This window comes from Chamaea fasciata, unplaced genomic scaffold, assembly GCF_029207755.1.
Source record: "Chamaea fasciata isolate MVZ Bird 193981 ecotype frontalis unplaced genomic scaffold, bChaFas1.0.hap1 SCAF_27, whole genome shotgun sequence".
In the NCBI taxonomy this organism is placed as follows: Eukaryota; Metazoa; Chordata; class Aves; order Passeriformes; family Sylviidae; genus Chamaea; species Chamaea fasciata.
The window spans coordinates 4,535,936-4,559,042 of record NW_027094112.1 but is presented as its reverse complement, the minus strand read 5'-3'; the positions used below and the strand labels follow the sequence as shown (position 1 = coordinate 4,559,042).

The 23,107-nt window shown below is 63.2% G+C and overlaps 1 protein-coding gene across 3 annotated transcripts in view; it reads right to left on the bottom strand.

Annotated features, from left to right (window-relative positions):
* The window catches only part of ARHGAP23 (Rho GTPase activating protein 23), a 46,457-nt gene that overhangs the window by 9,679 nt on the left and 13,671 nt on the right, over positions 1-23,107 (bottom strand). Inside the window, exons 1-16 of one of the 3 annotated variants that reach the window (XM_066205300.1) lie at positions 15,737-16,141; positions 13,057-13,236; positions 9,680-9,704; positions 8,985-9,077; positions 8,176-8,254; positions 7,881-7,935; positions 5,995-7,447; positions 4,713-4,868; positions 4,476-4,587; positions 4,335-4,392; positions 4,097-4,234; positions 3,697-3,996; positions 1,878-1,939; positions 1,085-1,212; positions 288-406; positions 49-204 (exon numbers count right to left, since the gene is read on the bottom strand). In XM_066205300.1, coding sequence (XP_066061397.1) covers positions 49-204; positions 288-406; positions 1,085-1,212; positions 1,878-1,939; positions 3,697-3,996; positions 4,097-4,234; positions 4,335-4,392; positions 4,476-4,587; positions 4,713-4,868; positions 5,995-7,447; positions 7,881-7,935; positions 8,176-8,254; positions 8,985-9,077; positions 9,680-9,704; positions 13,057-13,236; positions 15,737-16,012 — 3,390 coding nt within the window. In that variant the 5' untranslated portion in view covers positions 16,013-16,141. Of the gene's footprint in view, positions 1-48; positions 205-287; positions 407-1,084; positions 1,213-1,877; positions 1,940-3,696; positions 3,997-4,096; positions 4,235-4,334; positions 4,393-4,475; positions 4,588-4,712; positions 4,869-5,994; positions 7,448-7,880; positions 7,936-8,175; positions 8,255-8,984; positions 9,078-9,679; positions 9,705-13,056; positions 13,237-15,736; positions 16,142-23,107 lie in introns of those variants that run through there. The other 2 variants (XM_066205301.1, XM_066205302.1) reach the window with 2 other exon arrangements.

The following is a 23,107-nucleotide window of genomic DNA, read 5'->3' as shown; positions in this document are numbered from 1 at the left end:
AGACGAGGACCGGGATGGGGCCAGCCGTGGTGACAGCCCTGCCCTCACCTCGTCCTGCAGGTTGATCTCGGTGGCTCCCTTGTTGAGCTGCTCCTGCAGGCTGGACACCACGGCGTTGTTGCCGGGCACGCGGTAGATGCCCATGTACTCCAGCCCGCGGTCCTCCACCACCTTGCAGCACGCCTCCACGATCAGGGGCACGTTCTGCAGGGACAGGGACAGGGCTCAGGGCGTGCCAGCGCTGCGCAGAGTCCCCGCCAGGGCTGGAGCTGGTGGCACGGCCGTACCTTGTTGTCCGGGGCGGGCTGACAATCCTCCAGCCTCACGCCGAAAGCGCGCGGGGCGGATTTCTTGTTCTTCTTCATGATGTTGATGCCCCACGGGGCTTTTTGGGAGCTGCTTTCATCTGGGGTGGGGGGAGAAAAAAATAAAAAACAAAAAAAACCCCACGGGATCACTCGGGATGAAAGGAAAGAGGAGTGTGGAGTCCCTCAGGGCATTAAAGGAATTTCCAGCTGCCCTTTCCTGGAAAAGTGAAGATTTGAGATACCCCAGGTGTAAAAAATGGCTTTTCCCCCCCTCCGGCTCCTTGCAGACATTGTACAGTCTCCTCTCTGGGTTTCTCAAGTCCATCACCCACCCCACGTCATCCCCTTGCCCTATTTCCCCACTGGTTTTACGGGGCCTGGTGTCCTGTTCCTCTCTTTCCTGTGGTCACCTGCCCCCTGCGCTGTCCCTTGTACCACCCACAAACCTGAGACCCTACAGAACTGAGAAAACCCACACGTTCCCCCTCTCTGGCTCCGGATTCACCTTCAGCACGCTGGAATAAACGCCCGCTGGGGATTGATTTGGGGCTGGGAGCCTTGTGCCTCTCTGCTGAGCCAGCCTAACGTGTGTGGCTGTGTGAGCTTGGATTGCTGCCTGAGCAGCGCTCAAGCAGTTTTCTCTACTGGAGAGGCTGACTGGGGTCTAGAAGGGCCGTGGCTGCACCCCGAGAAGACACACAGTTAGAGAGCAGCCCCACGGGGCTGGGGGGACGCAAAGAACCCCCCGGTCTGCCATCCTGGGGTGTCCCACGTACCTTTTGTGACAGCTGCGTCCTGCCTGGGGGACCGGGGCGCGCTGGTTCCCGTTTGCTTCAGGAACTCTGCTCGGATCCCCAGCCCACGGGGGCCCTTGGGCGACGAGTCGGGCTTGGTGCCCGCAGGGCTGCAGGGAGAGCGGGGAGGGCTCAGCTGGGGCACGGCCAGGGGCACAAAAACCTCCCGGTGAGCGTTGCCAGCATCGCTCCCGAGGCTTCCCGGCCATCCTACAGAGATCCCCGGGGAGCACTGGGCTGCTCCAAGCCTCGGTTATAAGTGCTCGGTGCCGCTTTGACTCTCTGGCCTGAGAGATTTTTAGCCTGCCGGCAGCTGCCAACTTCTTCCCCAGGAAAAAAAAAAAAGTTCTCAAGGAAGTTTCTTCTCTCGGAGCAATCTCGGCAAACAACTCTCCTTTCTCAAAACAATCCTTCTCCAGGTGGTGTTTTGCTGGGGTTTTGTTTCTGTTTGGGAATCAAACCCGGGCTGTGGCAGTGACAGCACCGAATCTTAACCACTAGACCGCCAGGGAAAGGCTGTTTTGAGAAAGGAGAGTTGTTTGCCGAGTCTGTTTGGAGAAGAAACTTTCTTGGGAAATTTTTTTTCCTTGGGAAAAACTCAGCAGCTGCCAGCAGGCTAAAACCTCTCAGGCCCACAGCTGAGCCCAGCGCAGGTGGCTCTTCCGTCACCTCCCCGTCCAGGGAGCCGCCGGCTTTGCTCTGTCACCGTCACCGTCACCCCAGGGTGACCGACACCCCCCGGGGGGTCTCGGTGCCCACCACCCCCGGTCCGTACCTCACTTTCCGGTAGTCGTTTAACTTCTTGCTGATAAGGGCTTGGCTGGCAAAACCGGGGTCCTGGGGAGGCAGAGAGAAGAGGGGAAGGGAGAGCTTGAGCAGCGCGTCCGCCGGACGTCCCCCGGGCAAGTCCACGCTCTGCCGGGCACGGCGCGGGGCCGCGGCACCGGGCGAGGGCAGCACCAGGTCCCCGCTGCCCCGGGACAGCTGGAGGTCACGGCCCCGCTGCTGTCCATCGCTCCAGGCCACGGAGTGGAGTCCGGGCCGGACACAGGTGTGTCCTTCCGTGGGACACACACCTCCACCGAGCCGCGCAGCCTCCACGGGCACGGAGCCGGCCCTGCGGGATAGTCCTGGCAGCACCGCAGCACCGGCGTTTGCCCAGACAATGCCACGGGTTTCCATCATTGGAACACCGTCCGGTTCCGACCCGGCAGGACCATCAGGTTCCGACCCAGCAGAACCATCTGGTTCCAAATCAGCAGCACCACCTGGTTCTGACCCGGCAGAACCATCCGGTTCCAAACCACCAGCACCACCTGGTTCTGACCCGGCAGAACCATCTGGTTCCAAACCAGCAGAACCATCCACTTCCAAACCACCAGCACCACCTGGTTCCAACCCAGCAGAACCATCCACTTCCAAACCACCAGCACCACCTGGTTCCGACCCGGCAGAACCATCTGGTTCCAAACCACCAGCACTGCCCTGTTCCAAACCAGCAAAACCACTGTCCGGTTCCGACCCGGCAAAACCATCTGCTTCTGACCCAGCAGAACCATCCAGTTCTGACCAGGCAAAACCATCTGGTTCTGACCCAACAGAACCACCCAGTTCCAACCACAGCAGCACTGCCTATCGCAGAACCTCCGGGTCCAACCTGGCAGCAACCATCAATGGCAGCAGCATCCAGTTCTGACCCAACAGCACCATCCAGTTCCAATCCGGAACCACCATCCGGTTCTGACCCAAAAGAACCATCAAGTTCCAACCTGGCAGAACCATCGAGTTCCAACCCAGAAGAAGCATCCACTTCCAAACCAGCTGCCCCATCCGGTTCCGACCCAGCAGCACCATCCGCTGGGTTATGAGACCTGGCGGGCCACACCACGGCACAGCCACGTCACACCACGGCAGGGACAAGTCCCATGGCACAGCCATGCCAAACCACGGCAGGGACAGGTCACACTGTGGCCCAGCCATGGCACAGCCACATCACACCACGGCACAGCCACATCACATCATGGCAGGGACACATCCCACCTCACCAAAACCATGGCACACCACGGCAGAGCCATGTCCAGACCACAGAAGAGCCAGGACACACCATGGCAGGGACACATCCCACTTCACCAAAGCCATGTCACACCATGGCACAGCCACGTCAGACCTCGGCAGAGCCAGAACGCACCATGGCACAGCCATGTCACACCATGGCAGGGACACATCCAATCTCACCAAAGCCATGCCACACCATGGCACATCAGCAAAGCCATGTCACACCATGGCACAGCCACGCCCAGACCTCGGCAGAGCCACGCAGCCCAACCAGACACCGACACGGCGACTCCAGCGCCGGCCCCGCCTCGCAGAGCCACGTCCCCTCCGCTGAGCACCCCGCACACACCCTGCCCCGGCCCGGGCCGCGGGGCCACCACGCTCTTCTTGGACACCACGAGCTCCCACGCTCCCCCTGGGAGCACGGCACGGGCCTGGCCGTGGCCTGGGGAAGCAGCACAAGGCAAAGAGCCGGAGAGAGCCGAGGCGGTTAGTGCCGGGAGAGCCAGAGGCAGCCGGGAGCCCCGTGTGGCTCTCACCTCGCCCTCAGCCTTGCTGTTCTCCCTGATGACTTTGATCCAGGCCAGCATGTCTTCCCGATCCTCTGCCTGAAAGAGATATTCACAGAAGTCAGCGGTCGTCAGGCGGAAGACGTGCTTCCTCTTGGTCTCGCTGTAGGAGATGTCCACCAGGCACGCTTGGATGCTGATCGGCGGCTCCTCCTCACCTGGGGCCGGGGCGCAGGTCACCGCCTCCCGCCTGTCCTTGCACAGGTACAGCGAGTGGGTGCGCAGCACGGCGAAGACGCGCTTCCACTGCCGGATGCCTCCACCGACCTTCTGCGGGGAGAAGGGGATGGAGCTCCGGCCTCGGGGAGCGGCTCCCCCTCCCTTTAACCCCGCCGGCCTCCAGGCTCGGGGGGAATTAAATCCCACCTACCTTCCCCTTTTTGGTGAGGATCTGCTTGCAGTGGAGCCAGCCCTCCTTCCTCACGGCACTGAACGGCACGTCCGAGAGGTCGGAGGTCGAGTGTCTTTTGGAGCGGGCGTCTTCCGACGTGCCCAGGCTGTCCAGAGACTGCGGGGGGACGGAGGGGGGGTGTTGGGGTGAGCCTGCCGGCACCCCCAGGGAATCCCCCACAGTTTTAGGGCAGCCCCCAGCACGCAGCAGCACTCACCCCATCGGTGAAGAAGCTCCTCAGCATGCGGAGGCTGGGGACCCGGCTGGGCATCCTCCTGGGGGGAGAGCAGCCCCCGTCAGAGGGAGGGGGTGACACCTGGGGAGGGCGGCGGGATCAGGAAAGGGGGTCCGGCCCTACCTGAGGATCTTCCCCTCATCGCGAAACGCGTTCAGACCGTCGTCGCAGGACTTGGAGCGCTCGGTGGTGATGGCCAGCAGGTAGGAGGAGCGGCGGCCCGCCTTGATGCTGCCTGCCGAGGGGGAGAGGGGGCAAAGCCCGCCCTGCTCAGCCCGGGGGGAGCCGGGCAGGGCTCTGAGGGAGGGGGCTGCCCCTCTCCGAACCCCGCAGGGTGGTTCCCCCGTCCCCAGCACTCACTGCAGTCCTGGGAGTAGTGCCGGGACAGGGCGAAGGCGAAGGTGGGCGAGGCGGGGCTGGTGGCCACGGCGGGCGCCGAGTTCATGGCGCTGGACACCACCGAGGAGGCCGGGACGTGCTTGGCCTTCAGGTCGATGCTGGGGCTGGTGGGTTCGTCTGTGAGGGGCGTGGGCAGTGTTGGAGGAGGGCGTTTGGGGCAGAGGAACTGGGATTCCACCCCCACCCCAGCCCGGCGCTTCTGGGTTTGGTGTCAGGGTTGGGCTGGGGACACGCTGACACCGCCAGGGGATGGTGGGGCATGAGGACCCTCACCCACAGCAACGCTGAGACCCCCCGGCCCCAATCCATCCCCTCCCTTCCCGTCCCATCCCACCCAGTTCCCTCCCCGGGCAGAGCTGTGGATTCCCAAAACCATCTGAGTCCTGGGCAGGGAGATCCTGGGGAGACAGGGACAGGGACAGGGACAGGGACAGGGACAGGGGACAGGGACAGGGACAGGGACATGGGCATGGGCAGGGACAGGGACAGGGAACAGGGGAACAGGGACAGGGACAGGGACAGGGACATGGGCATGGGCAGGGACAGGGACATGGGACAGGGGCAGGGACAGGGACAGGGACAGGGGCATGGGCAGGGACAGGGACAGGGGCAGGGGCAGGGACAGGGACAGGGACAGGAGACAGGGACATGGGACAGGGACATGGGCATGGGCATGGGCATGGGCATGGACAGGGACATGGGACAGAGGCAGGGACAGGGGCAGGGACAGCGCTGTCCCCCGCCCCCCCCCCCCCCCCCCGAGCAGGGCAGGAGCAGGCAGGGCTCCAGTTCACTCCAGTAAGGGGCACCAGCCGGGCAGGGGGTGCAGGACCAGAGGGAGGGACGAGGGTGCTCAAACCCAAACCCGGACACCCCGCCACCAACCCCGGCCCTGCTGGGGGACAGCAAATCCAGAGGGGTGTGGGGTGCTGTGGGGTGAAGAGGGGTGTGGGACACTGTGGGGTGCGGGACAGGACTCTGTGGGGTGCAGGACTCTGTGGGGTGTGGGACACTGTGGGGTGCAGGACTCTGTGGGGTGTGGGACTCTGTGGGGTGCAGAACTCTGTGGGGTGCCAGGCATTGAGGGCACTGCTGCTGCAGCCCCTTTCCCATCTCCACTCTGTCCACAGATGGACACTCCGCACTTCTGACCCCAAACGTGCCCTCCCTGCCACAGGACCTCCTAAACCCCAAACCCCAAACCCCTCCGCGGACGTGAGCGGCGAGCCCTCCCCGGACTCACCGATGAAGGGGATGGACGCCAGCGAATCCTCGGGGGCCGCCAACGGCGCCACTCGCCGGCCCGGCCGCTCGTTGCCCGGCCTGTCCCCTCCTCTCCCCGCCACCCCGGCGGGGTCACAAACGTCCGTCTCCTTCACCCCTTCGGCGAAGACGAAATTCATCTGCCTCAGCGGCGCGGGCACTTTGCGGCCCGTGGGCGGTTTCTGCCGCAGCACCACCTCCTCCCTGCGCTCCTCCGGCTGCGGCTGCTGCTCGCACGCCCGGCTCCCCTCGGGCCGCGCCTCCCGGGGACCCGCCGGGGTGACCGCGGAGGGGGTGACGGCGCTGACCGCGCTGTCCCTGAGCGGGGCCACGGCCCGCTGAGCGATGCTGAAGGTGGGCAGCCCGCCGAAAGCCGGGTCGCGGCAGGACAGGGCGTGCAGCAGCCCGGTGCGGCGCTGGAAGGACGGGCTGTAGCTGCGGTAGCCGATATAACCCGAATCGTCCACGCTCTGCAGGTTGGGCTGCGACGGGTGTTTCTGCACCGGCGCCGGCTCCCGCGAGGAGGACGAGGAGGACGAGGAGGAAGCAGCGAAGGAGCCGGGTGGGATGGGCTGCCCGGTGGTGGGCACAGCGGTCCTGCAGAGCCTCTCGGGCGGCCAGGCGGAGCGGTCGAGGTGCGGCGAGAGCAGCGCGCTGGGCTCCAGCGCCTCCATGGAGCGCCCGTACCTGCCCAGGTAATGGTCGGAGCGGGCTCGGGGGGCCCAGCCCTCACGGCTGGCCTGCAGCAGGGTGTCGTGCGAGGCGCTGTGCGGCCAACCCCGGCTGGCCGAGGGCCCGGAGCCGCCGAGGCGATCGTGGGACACGCTGCGGTACCGGGGCATGGCGTGTCGCCTCTCCTCCGACGAGCTGCGCCGCGGCTCCTGGCTGCAGAACCAGCGCGACAACGCCTGCTGGCACTCCTGGCGGCCGGGCACACGCTGGGACCCCGACACGTCCCGGGGGGGCCTCCCGGTCCCCGGGAAGCCCCCGACTCCCTCTTTGAAGCCGCAGTGAGTCCGGTGCTCCGGGAGGTGCTTGGGGACGCCGTAGCAGGGGGCGGCGGGGGACATCCCGTAGCGCTCGGGCACGGAGGACGCGGTGTTGGGGGGGTAGGAGGGGCGGGAGAAGGAGCCGGGGTGCCCGTGGGGGGCTGCGGGGCGCGGGGGGGGACCCCCGGGCTGCGGTTCCTCGGGGCGGTGCGCGGGGCTGCCGCCGCCGGTGTCGCTGCGGGCGCTCAGAGGGGACGAGGGAGCGGCGGTGGCCGGGCGGGGGGCGCGGGGGTCCGGCGGCGGCTGGCCCGGGGTGGGCTCGGCAGCCCGGGCTTGGAAGGGGTAGGTTTTCCGTGGGTAGCAGATGGGAGGGGGCTCGGGGATGCTCTGAGCCCCCCCGGAGTACGGCTCGTTGCCCTTCAGGTAAGCGTCCTGGGAGTAGGCCTGGAGAGGAGGGGACAAGGAGAGGGGACAATCCTCCAAATTCTCGCCGGAGGGATGGTCTCTGCATCCCCCAAGCCCTGAGCAAAGCTCCCGTGGGGTGGGCTGGGCTGGATGCAGCCCCCACAAACACATCCTGCTTTCCCGCGGGGTTCTCCCCGGCTCAGAGCAGCGCTGTCCCCTCCTTCCGCTGTCCCCTCCTTCCGCTGTCCCCTCCTTCCGCTGTCCCCTGGGGCATGTCCTGGATAAGCCAGACCCCGAAACGTGGGACAATCCCCCCACAATCACAGCGGACACATCCCCCCTGTTCCTGCCCCAGTGCCCCCAGTTCTGCGCCCATTGCTTCTCCACGGTGGAACCCTGTCCCCAAGTGTCCCCAGGTGTCCCCAGGTGTCCCCAGGTGTCCCCAGGTGTCCCCAAGGCCCAGCAAACTCACCAGCTGGAGGATGTCCTCGTCCTTGGGCATGATGGAGAGCTCCAGCACATCGTCACTGGGGGACAGAGGACAGAGGGGTCAGGCTGGACGGGGACAGTCCCCACCAGTCCCCAACTCACACCTGGCCGGATCCCCCACGAGACAAGCATCCCTGTCCCCACGTGACGGTGACAGCACGTTGCTTCCTGTCCCCCAAGCGCCTCAGGGCCTCTGTCATGCCGGTGACACCAGAGGGACAGAGCCTGCCGTGCCGTGTCCCCATCCTGTCACCTCCCGTCCCGGGCAGGGCGCTCACCTGTTCTGGATCAGGGCGATCACCTGCGAGTAGGTTTTCCCGATGATGCTCTCCCCGTTCACCTTGACCAGCCGGTCACCTGCCGAGCCCGGGGGAGGGGACAGTGTCACCACCAGGCAGTGGTGGCACCTGCATGTCCCCAGGGTCACTCGGGGCAGGGTTGGAGCAAAGGGAGCAACGGGGAGACCCCAAACCCAGCAGAACCCCCCCCCGGGGACCCCAAGGCTGCTCTGAGCACCAGAGAGAAAAGGGAGAAAAGAGCAGGAAGGTCAGGGGAAAAGAGTGGGATAAGCCAGAAATTAATAATAATAATAAGGCTTAATAAATATAATAGAAAAATATTATACATATATCTAATATAAAATAATATATAAAATAATATAATATATAATATAATATATAATAATTCTATATAATATTATATATATAATATCTTGTATAATACATATAATTATATATAATAATCGATTATATCATATCTAAAATTATATATAATATATCTTAATATAATGTATATAATATATGATATATCATATATAATATATAATACACTATAGATGATAGATTATATAGTATTTTATATAATATATAATATATAATAGATAATAGATAATATATAGTATATAGTATATAATATATAATATATAATAGATAATATATAATGAATATTGTATATAATATTATACATTATACATTATTTATATTAAATAATAATAATAGTACTAATAATAGTAATAGTAATAATAATAAAGCAGAGGAGGCGGAGCGTTCCCGGGATCCCGCGGACCCGGCCCCGCGGCCGCGCTCACCCGTGCGCAGCCCCGCCTGGTGCGCCGGCCCGTCCTCCCGCACGTTCTTCACGAAGATCGTGTCCATGGGCTCCAGGCGGCTCCGGGGGGGACCTGCCCCGGAGGGACAGCGCGTCACGGAGCTGTCACCACAGCCACCACCCTCCCCTGGTGGCGGGGATGTCACCTCCTCTCCTCCCCCAGATCCTCGCCACCCCTAACCGGGGCGTCTCCCGGGACCCCAAACCCCACCGGGGATCCCAAATCCCACCGGGGACCCCAAATCCCACCGGGAGCGGGGTCGGAGCCCCCCCCCCAGCCCTGCCCGGTGCCCGGTGCCCGGTTTGTCGCCGGCTGCCCGGACAGCTCGGCCCCGGCGCCGCGTCACGGCGCCCAGCGCCGATCCGTTCTGACACCTTCACATTCGCTCACGTCACCCTGAGCCTCCGGGAGGGGACAGCGGGGCTGCCGCCTCCCTGTCCCCAAACACCCCGCGGTCCCCTCGGGGGTGTGACAGCAGCCAGCAAAAGTTCCCCCGGGGGGGCGGCGGGGGGGTTTTGGGGACACCGAGCCCACCGCCGGCGCCAAGGGCCACCGAGCTGCCACCAAAGCTTCACCGCCAGCTGGTATTTATGGCTGTGGTGACAACAGCAAGCCCCGTGTCACCCCCCTGTGCCACCCCGTGCCACTGTCCCCGGGGTCCTCGATGTCCTCACCTGCTCGGTTCCCATTCTCTTCCTCCTGCCAGAAAACAAAAATACAAAGAGAAAAGCGTTGATTTGGTGGCGGGGACGTGACGAGGGGACCGGGAGGGTGGGTGACAGCCCCGTGAAGCCCCTCGAGGGACCGGAGGGGACCGGGGGGATGGCAGCAGCCCCCCGAAATCCCTCTCGGGACCGGCGCGTCCCTGTGCCCTCCGCCGCCCCCGGCTCGAATTACCTCCCGACACCGGAGCCGGGACCCGCCGCAGCCCCCCGCAGCCAGCTGCCGCTTTGGGGCCGGTTTTGGGGCAGGGGAGCGGGAAAAGGGGCCCTGCCAACCCCCGGGCTGGCATCTCACCCTTCACCCCGGGCCGGGGAGAGCCCAACCCCTGTCCTGGGGCTTCCAGGGGTGGGATTCCATCCCATCGTGGGTGAATCCTCACCCCTGCTCATCCCTGCAGCCTCCCAGGGCTGCGGTGGGCGCTGATGTGTCCCGCGAGGTGGGAATTGTGCCGAATCCCTGCTCTTTTAACCCAAAACCCCGCCGTGGGGACTCCCCCAGCAGAGTGGGGGTGCCAGGGTGGGGTGGGCCACAGGGTGGCACTCACATCCCCACCCAACAAGGCACCTGGAAGGGGAATTCGGGAATTCTCCGCAGATTTTTCCACGCCCGGCTGGGAAGCACAGGCCTGGCCACAACCTCCAGCCAGCGGGGGACACAGCCCTGGTGTCCCCAAGGTCCCTCCGGGAGGGCACCAGTGCCACGGGCAGACATTTCCAAGCCAGCCAGGGGGGACACAGCCCTGGTGTCCCCAAGGTCCCTCCGGGGGGGCACCAGTGCCATGGGCAGACATTTCCAAGCCAGCCAGGGGGGACACAGCCCTGGTGTCCCCAAGGTCCCACCGGGAGGGCACCAGTGCCATGGGCAGACATTCCCAAGCCAGCCAGCGGGGGACACAGCCCTGGTGTCCCCAAGGTCCCTCCGGGGGGGCACCAATGCCACGGGCAGACATTCCCAAGCCAGCCAGGGGGGACACAGCCCTGGTGTCCCCAAGGTCCCTCCGGGGGGGCACCAGTGCCACGGGCAGACATTCCCAAGCCAGCCAGCGGCACCAGCGCAGGAAAATCCGCATTCCGCCGCCCTCAAACGGGGCCAGAGCGAGAGATCGTGGGGCCACCCGAGAGCTCCTGAGGGCACGGGCTCAACCCCTCCCGGCCCTTCCTCGCCCTGCGGCCACCCCAGAGCCCTTCCCGGCCCCGGGGCCATCCCGGCGGGGCCACGAGCCAGGCCAGCTCGGCTCTCAGCCCCCTCCCTGCTGAGTCAACGCCACCGAAACTCGGCCCCCGGAGCTGGCGGGGTGCCGGCCCCCCGAGGCTGCTGCTGCTGCTGCTGAGCCAGCCCCACCGCGCCCTGCCCTGGCCACGGCGGCCGGGAGCTGCTCCCAGCCTCTTTTCCAAGAGCATCTCCCAGCTCCCGGCGTTGATCTGCCTCCTTTCCGGTGTTCCCGCCCGGGCAGGTGCCCAGCGGGGCAGGATCAATCTTTTTCCTTTTTTCCTTTTTTCCTTTTTTCCTTTTTCCGTTTTTCCCTTTTTTCCTTTTTTTCCTTTTTTCCTCTTTTCCTTTTTTCCTTTTTTCCCTTTTTCCTTTTCCCCCTTTTGGAAGGTGGGCAGCGGGTTCTGGAGGAGCTTCAGGCCGTTCCCATGACAAAATCCCCGCAGACGGGGCCGCGTTTCCCGGCGCAGGAAAGGCAGGAAGGGGTTGGAGAGGCGGGATGAGGAGCCCGGGAGGGGAAAAGCGGCGGTGCCGGAGGATGGAGAGCGGGGGGATTCCGGCGAGGCCGGTTCTCCCCACCCTGTGAGTCACTTCCCACGGCGCTTCCCCGGCTGCCAGCGGAGCCCTGGGGCAGCTGTGGAGCTCCAGGGATGACGGGATGGATGATCCAGGGATCTGCCCGGCCTCGGAGCGGGGAATGGGATCTCCGGGCTCTCTTCTCGTCATCCACAGAAAACGGGGAGAGAAGGGGGTTGTGAATTCCAGGAGCTTGGAGCTGGCTCGTCCCTGGGGGTGTGGGGGGCTCTTCATCCACGCTGGAAGCTGCCGCTCCTCTCTCCATCCTTGATGTGATCTCTCCATCCCTAGTGGGATCTCTCCATCCTTTATGGAATCTTGATGGGATCTCTCCATCCTTGAGGGGATCTCTCCATCCTTGGTGGGATCTCTTCATTTTTGAGGGGATCTCTCCACCCTTGAGGGGATCTCTCTGTCCTTGAGCTCATCCCTCCATCCTTGGTGGGATCTCCCCATCCTTGATGGGATCTTGAGGGGATCCCTCCACCCCTGAGGGGATCTCTCCACCCTTAAGGGGATTTCTCCATCCTTGAAGGGATCTCTCCATCCTTGATGGGATCTCTGCATCCTTGGTGGGATCTCTTCATTTTTGAGGAGATCCCTCCACCCCTGAGGGGATCTCTCCATCCTTAAGGGGATCTCTCCATCCTTGAGGGGATCTCTCCATCCTTGATGGGATCTCTGCATCCTTGGTGGGATCTCTTCATTTTTGAGGGGATCCCTCCATCCTTGAGGGGATCTCTCCATCCTTGATGGGATCTCTGCATCCTTGGTGGGATCTCTTCATTTTTGAGGGGATCCCTCCACCCCTGAGGGGATCTCTCCATCCTTAAGGGAATTTCTCCATCCTTGAGGGGATCTCCCCATCCTTAAGGGGATTTCTTCATCCTTGATGGAATCTCTCCATCCTTGATGGGATTTTGCCATCCTTGAGGGGATCTTGAGGGGATCTCTCCATCCTTGAGGGGATCCCTCCATCCTTGATGGGATCTTGAGGGGATCTCACCATCCTTGAGGGGATCTCTCTGTCCTTGATGGGATCTCTCCATCCTTGATAAGATCTCCTCACCCTTGAGGGGAAAGGCCCTGCCCGGATCGGGGTTCAAAGGTGCCAAGCCAGGGCTGTGTCCTCCCAAAAGACGTCACACGGATGGGGGTGACCAAAACACAGATGCCGGGGCAGATCCAGCTGGAAATTCCCCACCAACAGCCAGGGAACCGGGAACCAAAACTCCACCAAACCTCAGGGGCTCTGAGGTGCCTTTTCCTGCCGTTCCCAGCGACGCTGCAGCCGCCGTCTGGAGCTGAAGGATTCCCACAAGCAATCCCACATCCCAAAACGCTCTGGGATGTCTCCAGAGGTGCTCTTCGCTCATCCTCCAGCAGCTCCACAGGGGTGGGATCACCATGAACCTCCAGGAATCCCAACAGAGCTGGGGAAGGACGCTGCACTCCTTGTGTCCCCACCCACCCTCGGCCCAAACAGGAGCAATCCCGCATCCAACCTCTTCCCACTCCACGGATTCCCGGATCCCGGCCCTACCTTGGCCGAGTACACGGCCGACTCCGGAGGGTACACGATGAAATGCCGGAGGGTGAAGCCGAAACCTCCCTGGGAGCTTTTCCGCAGCGCCACCGTCTTGGGGCCCACCCAGGGGAAGGATCCTCCCTCGGGGGGCGCGTTGGCGTTCGGGGACGCCCCATCTCTGCGGCCCGGCGTCGGCTGTGGGGACAAGGACAAAGGGTCACCCCCGTGTGCCCACCCTGAGCCCCGTGCTGGGGGCTGAGCTCTGCACAAAAAGTTTGCCCCCATTCCCAAAAGTCAGCTCCCGTTCCTAAAAGTTTGTCCCCATTCCCTAACTCACACCCCCCATTCGCAAAAGTGTGTCCTCATTTCCAAACTCACCCCACTATTCCTAAAAGTTTGCCGTCATTCCCAAACTGACACCCCAGATTCCCAAAACTTTACCCCCATTCCCAAACTCACAGTTCCCATTCCCAAAAGTTTGCCCCCATTCCCAAACTCACTCTCCCATTCCTAAAAGTTTGCCCTCATTCCCAAACTCACTCCCCCCATTCCTAAAAGTTTGCCCTCATTCCCAAACTCACTCCCCCCATTCCTAAAAGTTTGTCCCCATTCCCAAAACTCACCCCCTCTCCCATTCCCAAAACTTTACCCCTCATTCCCAAACTCGCCCCCTCATCCCTAATCCCAACCCCGCCCCCTCCCCCCCCACACCGGCGAATTCCAGCCCCCCTCCCTCGACTCCTCCTGCGGGGGAAGGAGACGAATGGAAAGGAAATGAAAATAACAGAGCTGTGCCCGGGGGTCTGGACGCGACCCAGGAGGGGACATGAGGGGACGAGGATGTGGCACTTGGGGACAAAAGGTCCCTTCTGACGACGCCGCGGCAATAACCTTGGGCAAAGCCGGAAAGAGCGGCCGGGGAGGTGATGGGACGAGTGAGGCTTCCCAAAATGGGACACGGAGCTGGCAGGGGACACTGCCCGGAGCAGCCAAGGGGACGCGGCTCCATCCCACAGCTCCCAGGGATGTGCTGGGACAGGGAATGGGGAAGCTGGAGCAGCCACGGGAACCTCTGCTGGCACCCGGGTTGGAGAAACAACCCGAACGCCAACACCTGGCATGAGTTTGGGAGGCCTGAGCACAGCCCCGCTGGCTGCACATCTGGCAGCACATCTGGCCGGGCCCAGGGCACTGCCTGACCTCCTGGCAGCACCCAGCTCCGCCAAAATTCCAGGAGGGGGGAAATCGGGAAATCTGGGAGCAGGAGGGATCCCCCTGCCCGAGTTCCTGGCCCCCTTTCCCTACTGGGATGAGGGTGTTAAAATTCAGGGGCTGTCTGGGCGGATGGGGCAGCGGGGAGGGGACAAGGGACACAAAGGGACAAGGCACAAAAAGCCTTTGTTGTGTGCCTGTGCTGAGTTCGCCTTTTCGCTGCCGGCGGCGGGGACAGCGGGGCCGCGGGCCCTTGTCCCGCACGGGGTGACCACGGGGCTCTTGTCCCCCTCTGTGCCCCCCGCGCTGAGGACACACCTCTGACACTGCACCAACCCCCCTTCCAAAATCTGGCTTCCACAACACCCCCCCCTCCCCCAAAGAAAAAAAACCCCACAGAACCCCAAAATCCCCGCTGCCAACACCACAACCCCCGAACCCCGAGGGACAAACGCCAACCCAGATGGCAACAGAGGCACACAGCCCCCCGCTCCCGGGGGGACCCCTCCATCCCTCCCTGCGCCCCCCGAGGGGCCGGGGAACATCCCGGCGGCGCCCGGCCCCATCTGCGCCCTCCTCCCTCCCATTGTGTCGGCCGCCGGCTCGCCGGATTATTTTTAAGCTGACAGCTGAATGTGCCCCGCTGATTTTAACCGGCGCGGACAGGCCTCGCACAGAGAGAGAGAGAGAAGGAAGGGCCGGGCAATGGCTGCAGACACCAACGGCAGCACCGGCCCGCGGGGACGGGGACGTGTCGCCGTGTCACAGCCGTGACAGCGCGCGGGGGACGCGTCCTCAGGTGCGAGGTGACCGTGGGAGCGACGCTGCCTGCCTGCTGTGCCTCAGTTTCCCTCGCCACCGCTCGGATTTTCGGCGTTTCGAAGCGTCCCGTCGCGGCCTTTTGTGCTGGATGAGATGCTCCAGCTCCCGCTGGTGACACCCAGTTTGTCACCTCGGCCGTTTTGTCCCCAGGGCCCTGTCCCTTCCTCGCCCAAATTTCTGGCTCGGTTTTAACCTCGCCCCGGTGGTTCCTGCCGGGCTCCCGCAGCTGCCTCCTCATCCTCCTCCTCAGCCCAGAATTCCCAAACTCTATCTGTGACATCCAAACCCACCCCCCAAGCCGGGTCACCCCGATTCCTGTGAGCTCCCCCAGCACAGGTGTCACCGAGTCCCCCGTGTCACCCCCGTTGGGGACACGGTGGGGACAGACATCTCCTGCCGGTGTCCCACTCCTGCGGAACAAAGGAGGGTTGTCCCCACATCCCGGGGCGCAGGATTTGTCCCCTCTCCAGGACACGGCGCAGGATTTGGGAGCCGGAGCCTGACCCCAGCCCTCCCTCGGACACAGGAGGGGACACACCGCCACCCGCCCCGCTGTGACAGCCACCCCACCCTCCCTCCCGGGACCCTCCTCACCCTCCCAAATCCCAAATCCTTCCCTCGCACGCCCCCCTCTCCTCCTCCTCCTCCTCTCGGCTCTCACCCTGCGGCCCCGCTCGGTTCTCAGCCCGCGGCGGGCGCGGGGTCCCGGGGGCGGGCGGGGGTCGTGCTCGGGGGCGGCGGCGTGGCGGCGCAGGCTGCTCAACCAGATGCATCGGGGCTCCGGAGAGCTGCAATCCACCCCGACCGGCCGCTCCAGGCGCCAGCCCCTCCCGGAGCGCTCCACGCTCCACAGCCTTTTGGGGCTGGGGGCCGGGGGCGGCCGGCAGAGAACCCGCCGAGACCCCCGCGCTGCCCCTCCGGAGCTCTCCTCCACCATCCCGGCCTGCAGGGGGGTCTCAGCTTGGCTCGGGACCCCCCATGAGGGTGGCGAAGGTGGGCGGGGGGCGACGCGCGGAGCCGCCTCACGTTCGCATCGCCGCTCGATCGCTCGCTCGGCGTGTGCGTGTGTGTGTGTCCCCCCCACCCGCCCCGTCCGTCCGTCCCTCCCTCGCCACCCCGAGCGACACGGCCCCCACCCGGCCACCCCCCGGCCTCCCCCCGGATGGAGGGAGGGCTGGAAACGAGGGAGGGAGGGATGGAAGGATGGACGGAGGGGAGGGCGGGCGGCCGCACGGGCCGGCTGCGGCTCCAGCTGCTGGCAGGGATCAGCGCCCAGCCCACCGCCCGCGGCCAGACCCCCGCCCGCGGCCCCCTCCCCGCTCACTTTGCCAGGACTTTCCCTTTTCTTCTTATTTTTTTTTCTCCCCTTTCATTTTTTTCCCTTTCTTTTTTTTTTCCTTCAATTTTTTTTTCCCCTTCGATTTTTTCCCTTCATTTTTTTCCCTTTCAATTTTTTTCCTTCAATTTTTTTTCCTTCGATTTGTTTTGCTTTCTTTCTTTCTGGTTTTTTTTTTGTTTTTTTTTTTTCTTTTTTCCAATCCGCCCCCTTCTTCCTTCCATCACCCCGGGCAGCATCCCCCCCTCCCCGCTTCCTCCTCTCCCTCCTCCCCGGCCCCTTCCTTCCTTCCTTCCTTCCTTCCCGCAGGGCACCGGGGCGATGCCGGGGACACAGCGCGGGGACATCCTCGCGACTTTGTCACCCTCTGCCACCACCGAGGCTCTGCGAGGGGAGAGCTGGGGGGGGGACACCCCAGGTCCCCTCGGTGTCCCCAGAGACAGACACGGCACCTCCCAGTGCCCGCGGCAAAATTCCCCTTTTTTTTTTTTGCCAGCTGGAAATTCCAATTCCCAGCTGGAATTAAATGAATTAATTATTAGGTTAATCAATCCCCACCTCACTTCTCATTTTGGGGGTACCCAGGCCTGGCGGGTCCCCTGTTGTCCCCCCCCCCCAGGCACAGAGCCACCACCCCTGACAGCGCTGGTGACACTCGGGAGGACAAATCCCCTTCCCCGAGTCGCTCTCCCACCCCACGGCAGCCAAAAAAAAAAAAACAAAACCAAAATTTGGGAGGAATAAGGCAAAGAGCGGCACCTCGGGGCGCCTGGCACAGCCCGGGGCCGGCAGCGTCCCCTCGGCCTGTCCCCTCCCTCCCTGGCTGTCGCTGTCCCCGCTCCCGGGGGGGTCCCCAGGCGCATTCCTGCCGTGCTGGAGGCCGAGGAGAGCCGGGCGGCCACGCCGGGGAAATGCCGGGCATTGCTGGGATTGCGGCCCCGGGACGGCCACCCGCCCTGTCCCCTGCGTGTCACCTCCCCCTGTGCCTCGCCGCCCCGCCGGGGTGATGCCACAAACACCCCTGTGCCCTGTGTGTCACCTCCTCCTGTCCCTCGTCACCCCGCGAGGGGGATGCCACAAACACCCCCCGCGATGCCAGCGAGGGGACACTGCTGGGTGAGATGTCACACTGACCCCCCTGCCCTCTGCACGCTGTCCCCAGTGTCCCCAGTGTCCCCAGTGTCCCCAGTGTCCCCAGTGTCACACTGACCCCCCTGCCCTCTGCACGCTGTCCCCAGTGTCCCCAGTGTCCCCAGTGTCACACTGACCCCTCTGCCCCCTGCACGCTGTCCCCAGTGTCCCCACTGTCACACTGACCCTCCCGCTCTCTGCATGCTGACCCCAGTGTCCCCAGTGTCCCCAGTGTCACACTGACCCCTGCCCTCAGCACGGTGTCCCGGTGTCCCCAGTGTCCCCAGTAACACGCTGACATCCCCACTCTCTGCACGGTGTCCCAAGCGTCCCCAGTGTCACGCTGACCCCCCTGCCCTCTGCACGCTGTCCCCAGTGTCCCCAGTGTCCCCAGTGTCCCCAGTGTCCCCAGTGTCACACTGATCCCTGCTCTCTGCACGCTGTCCCCAGTGTCCCCAGTGTCACACTGATCCCTGCTCTCTGCACACTGTCCCCAGTGTCCCCCCAAGGTGACGCGGCTCTGCCCCAAAACATCTCCTGAGTCTCGGCCGGGTGGGGTGGCGCAGTGACAGCCGTGTCCCCGAGGACCCCTGTGACAGCCATGTCCCCGAGGACCCCAGTGACAGCCGTGTCCCCGAGGACCCCTCCGCACACCCAGGTCGCCTCCACACCGGCACAGCCGCGACAAACCGGGACGGACAAACGCGGGAGCCACCGCCGGGGCCACCCTGATGTCACCCGGTGGCTGTGCCGGGGGTGGCCGCGGGAGGACCCCGGGGACAGCCCGGTGGCCTCGCCCCGGCCCGCGGGGACAGGCGGCTGGCGTGTCCCGGCTCGCGGAGCCGCCCGGCTGGAGCGAGCAGACAACCAGAGCGGGCTGCGGGTGCGGGCAGCGCCCGGGGGGGCTCCGGCTGGAAAGGGGGAAAATCCAGCCGGGAATGGGGGGCTGGAGCCCCACGGGGGTCCCGGGCCGGCTGGAGCAGCGCTGGGGACAGTGGGGACAATGGGCGACACGCTGTCACCTCCCTCAGTCCCTCCCAGCAGCCTGGGGGGGGGGGCCTGGGGGTCCCCAAACCCCGGCCAGGGGAGGGGACAGGGAGGGGACGGTCCCCGGGATCGTTCCCGCAGCCCGAAGCGGGAAAGGTCAGGCGGCCTTGGCGGGGGCAGATTCCACCCCCGAGGAATGCGAGCGCGCCTGGACGGCCGCCAAAAATGCCCGTGTCCGGGACAGGAGGGTCCGAAAGGCGAAGAGCAGATCCCGGCACGCACCGCCGCGGGCCCGGGACACACGGACACGGGACACACGGACAGGGGGACACACGGACACGGCACACATGGATATGGGGGACACACGGACAGGGGGACACATAGATATGGGGGACACATGGATAGGGGACACACGGACAGGGGACACACGGACAGGGGACACACGGACACGGCACACATGGATATGGGGGACACACGGACACGGGACACATGGATATGGGGGACACACGGACAGGGGGACACATGGATATGGGGGACACACGGACAGGGGGACACACAGACAGGGGACACACGGACAGGGGGACACATGGATATGGGGGACACACATGGATATGGGGACACAAGGACAGGGGACACACGGACATGGGACACAGGGACAGGGGACACATGGATATGGGGACACATGGATAGGGGACACACAGCGGACACATGGACAGGGGACACACGGATATGGGGGACACACATGGATATGGGGACACAAGGACACGGGACACACGGACAGGGGGACACACGGACATGGGACACATGGATATGGGGGACACATGGACAGGGGGACACATGGATATGGGGGACACACATGGATATGGGGACACAAGGACAGGGGACACACGGACAGGGGACACACGGACAGGGGGACACATGGATATGGGGGACACATGGACAGGGGACACACGGACAGGGGACACACGGACAGGGGGACACACGGACACGGGACACATGGATATGGGGGACACATGGACAGGGGGACACATGGATATGGGGGACACACATGGATATGGGGACACACGGACATGGGACACAGGGACGGGGACACACGGACACGGGACACATGGATATGGGGGACACACGGACAGGGGGACACATGGACAGGGGACACATGGACAGGGGGACATATGGATACGGGGGACACATGGACAGGGGACACTTGGACATGGGACACACGGACAGGAGACACACAGCACTGGGAGCACTGGTAATACAGAGACAGGGGACACACGGACAGGGGACACATGGATATGGGGACACATGGACAGGGGGACACACAGACGGGACACATGGACAGAGGGACACACGGCCATGGGGATACAGGGACAGGGGGACACACGGGCCTGGAGAAAGATGGACAGGGGGACATGTGGCCCTTGGGGACACACAGTCATGAGGACACCCGGCCCTGGGGACACACGGCCGTGGGGACATGCAGACACAGGGACACACGGCCCTGCTCCCACACCGGCCTGTACCGAGGGACGCCACCCCCGTGTCCCACCCCCGCTGTCCCCCGAGCGCGGTGACATCGCTGCCGCCGCTCCCAGCTGGGGACGCGGGAACACGGGGACATGTCACCAGCTGCGCCCGCGGGTCCCTGCCAGCCGCGCCACCGCCGGGGCTGTCACGCCGCGGGGATCACGTCACCCTTTGGGCAGGGACGGCGACAACGACGGCGACAGCGACAGCGCTGCCACCACCGCCCTCCTCCGGCCGCGGATCCAGCGGGGCCGGGCCCGGGGTGGGGGGGACACCAGCGCTAATCCTCCCCCGGCCCCGAAGGGCCAGCCCAGATTAGGGTCAGAAAAATGAGGATTTAATGGGATTTCGGGGCGGGGAGAGAGCCCCGCGGAGACAATAACCCATTTCCAGCCCTTTTATGGCAAAGATGCCATAAAAAAGGGTTGGGGGATCCCACACCCCCGCCCCGGGGTTCTAAGCGGAGTTTTGGGGAGGGGTTGTGGCCCTAAAAAGAGGTGAGATGGATGGTGTGACCCCAAAAAGAGCCCTGATCGATGGTGTGGCCCCAAAAAGAGCCAAGATGGATGCTGTGACCCCAAAAAGAGCTGACATTGACGCTGTGACCCCAAAAAGAGCCGAGATCGATGGTGCGGCCCCAAAAAGAGCCGAGATAGAGGCTGAGGCCCTAAAAAGAGCCCAAATCGATGCTGAGGCCCCAAAAAGGCCCGAGATCAAGATTTTGGCCTCAAAAAGAGCAGAGATCGATGGCGTGACCCCAAAAAGAGCCGAGGTGGATGCTGAGGCCCCAAAAAGAGCCCAGATAGAGGCTGTGACCCCCAAAACTAGCCAAGATCGAGGCTGTGACCCCAAAAAGAGCCGAGATCGATGGTGCAGCCCCAAAAAGAGCCCAGATTGATGCTGCAGCCCCCAAACCAGCCCAGATCGGTGCTGTGACCCCAAAACCTGCCGAGATCAGTGCTGTGACCCCAAAACCAGCCGAGATCAGTGCTGTGACCCCAAAACCAGTCCAGATCAGTGCTGTGACCCCAAAACCTGCCGAGATCAGTGCTGTGATCCCAAAACCAGCCGAGATCGGTGCTGTGACCCCAAAACCTGCCGAGATCGGTGCTGTGATCCCAAAACCAGCCGAGATCAGTGCTGTGACCCCAAAACCGGCCGAGATCGGTGCTGTGACCCCAAAACCAGCCGAGATCAGTGCTGTGACCCCAAAACCAGCCCAGATCGGTGCTGTGACCCCAAAACCAGCCGAGATCAATGCTGTGACCCCAAAACCAGCCGAGATCGGTGCTGTGACCCCAAAACCAGCCGAGATCAATGCTGTGACCCCAAAACCAGCCGAGATCGATGGTGTGACCCCAAAACCAGCCGAGATCGATGGTGTGACCCCAAAACCTGCCGAGATCCATCCTCCCTCGGGAGCAGCACCCACCCGCAGCCCGGGGCAGGGCGGGGACGCTCCGGCAGCGCGACCTGAGCCGGAGGACAAGGGGATGAAGTGACAAGTGACATGGGGACGGGGACAGGTGACCAGGCCGGGAGCATCCGGGGCTCCCCCGCTGGCCGCGGCCCAGCGCCCGGGATTAGGGATCGGCGGGAGAAAGCGGATTTTAATTCTCCTTAACTCGAGCCGGGGCTGAGGAGCTTTGCGGCTCAGCGGGGATTTTAGGGGAGGGGGGCAGAGACCCTCCCCCCCGGGATGCTCCAGCCCCCCTGGAATGCCCCAAACCCAACCCCACAGAGCTGGATCCCGCCGGGAATGGGGGAGAGCGGGGTGGGAAAAGGAGGGAAAGGAGGGAAAAATAGGGAAAATTGGGGGAAAGGGGAGAAAGAGGAGAAAAAGGGGGAAAAGGGGGGAAATGGGGGGAAATAGGGGGGGAAATAGGGAAAATTAGGGGAAAGGGAGGAAAAGGAGGAGAAGGAGGGAAAAGTGTGAAAAAGAGGGAAAAGGAGGGAAAATTAGGGGAAAAGGGGAAAAAGGGGGAAAGAAGGGAAAAGGGGAAAAGGGGGGTAAAGGGGGAAAAGGGGAAAAAGGGGGGGAAAAGGGGGGGAAATGGGGGGAAAATGGGGGGGAAATGGGTGAAAATCGGGGGAAAAGGAGGAAAAAGAGGGAAAACCACCTCGATGACAGAGAGAAACTCCCACCCTGGTGCCTCCCTGGGGATGGATGCAGCACCCCCGGGGTGGGTGGGAGTGGTGAAGACCACTCTCAGCTGATGCCGGTTTGCTCCAAGCATCCAAGGAGATTCCCAACAGCCTCTTCTCCCACGGCCTGGCTGTCAAACAGCACCCCCCGAGCCCCCCACGGAGCCACTGGGACCCCACAAACCTCTCAGAGCTCATGAGGGGCACGGAAAAGCCACCAGGGCCCAGGGCTGGGGGTCCCTGTCCCACGGAAAAGCCACCAGGGGTGACAGCTGAGGTCCCTGTCCCACGGAAAAGCCACCAGGGCCCAGGGCTGGGGTCCCTGTCCTCACTGCCAGCTCTGGGGACAGCCCAGGACAGGGGTCCCACGGGAGATCCAGCACTGAGGGCTGGACGGGCACTGCCCCACTCCCAAATCCCACCCCAGTCAAGGAGCCACATCCCTGTCACCCCCAGAGCGGGGTGGTGGCACTGCCCAGGTGACACCGGAGCCAAGGAGAAGCCACCAACTATCCCTGTGACATTCCTGCCACCCCGGGCTGGGTGTTAATGTGGGGAAGGAAATCCTTAATCCATCCATCCATCCATTCCTTCCTTCCTTCCTTCCTTCCTTCCTTCCTTCCTTCCTTCCTTCCTTCCTTCCTTCCTTCCTTCCTTCCTTCCTTCCTTCCTTCCTTCCTTCCTTCCTTCCTTCCTTCCATCCTTCCCCTCAGTGCCACCTGGGAATTGTCCCCAACACTCAGTGCCACCAGGGAACTGTCCCCAACACCCAGTGTCACCTGGGAATTGTCCCCAACACCCAATGCCACCTGGGAATTGTCCCCAACACCCAATGCCACCAGGGAACTGTCCCCAACACCCAGTGCCACCTGGGAACTGTCCCCAACACCCAAAGCCACCTGGGAA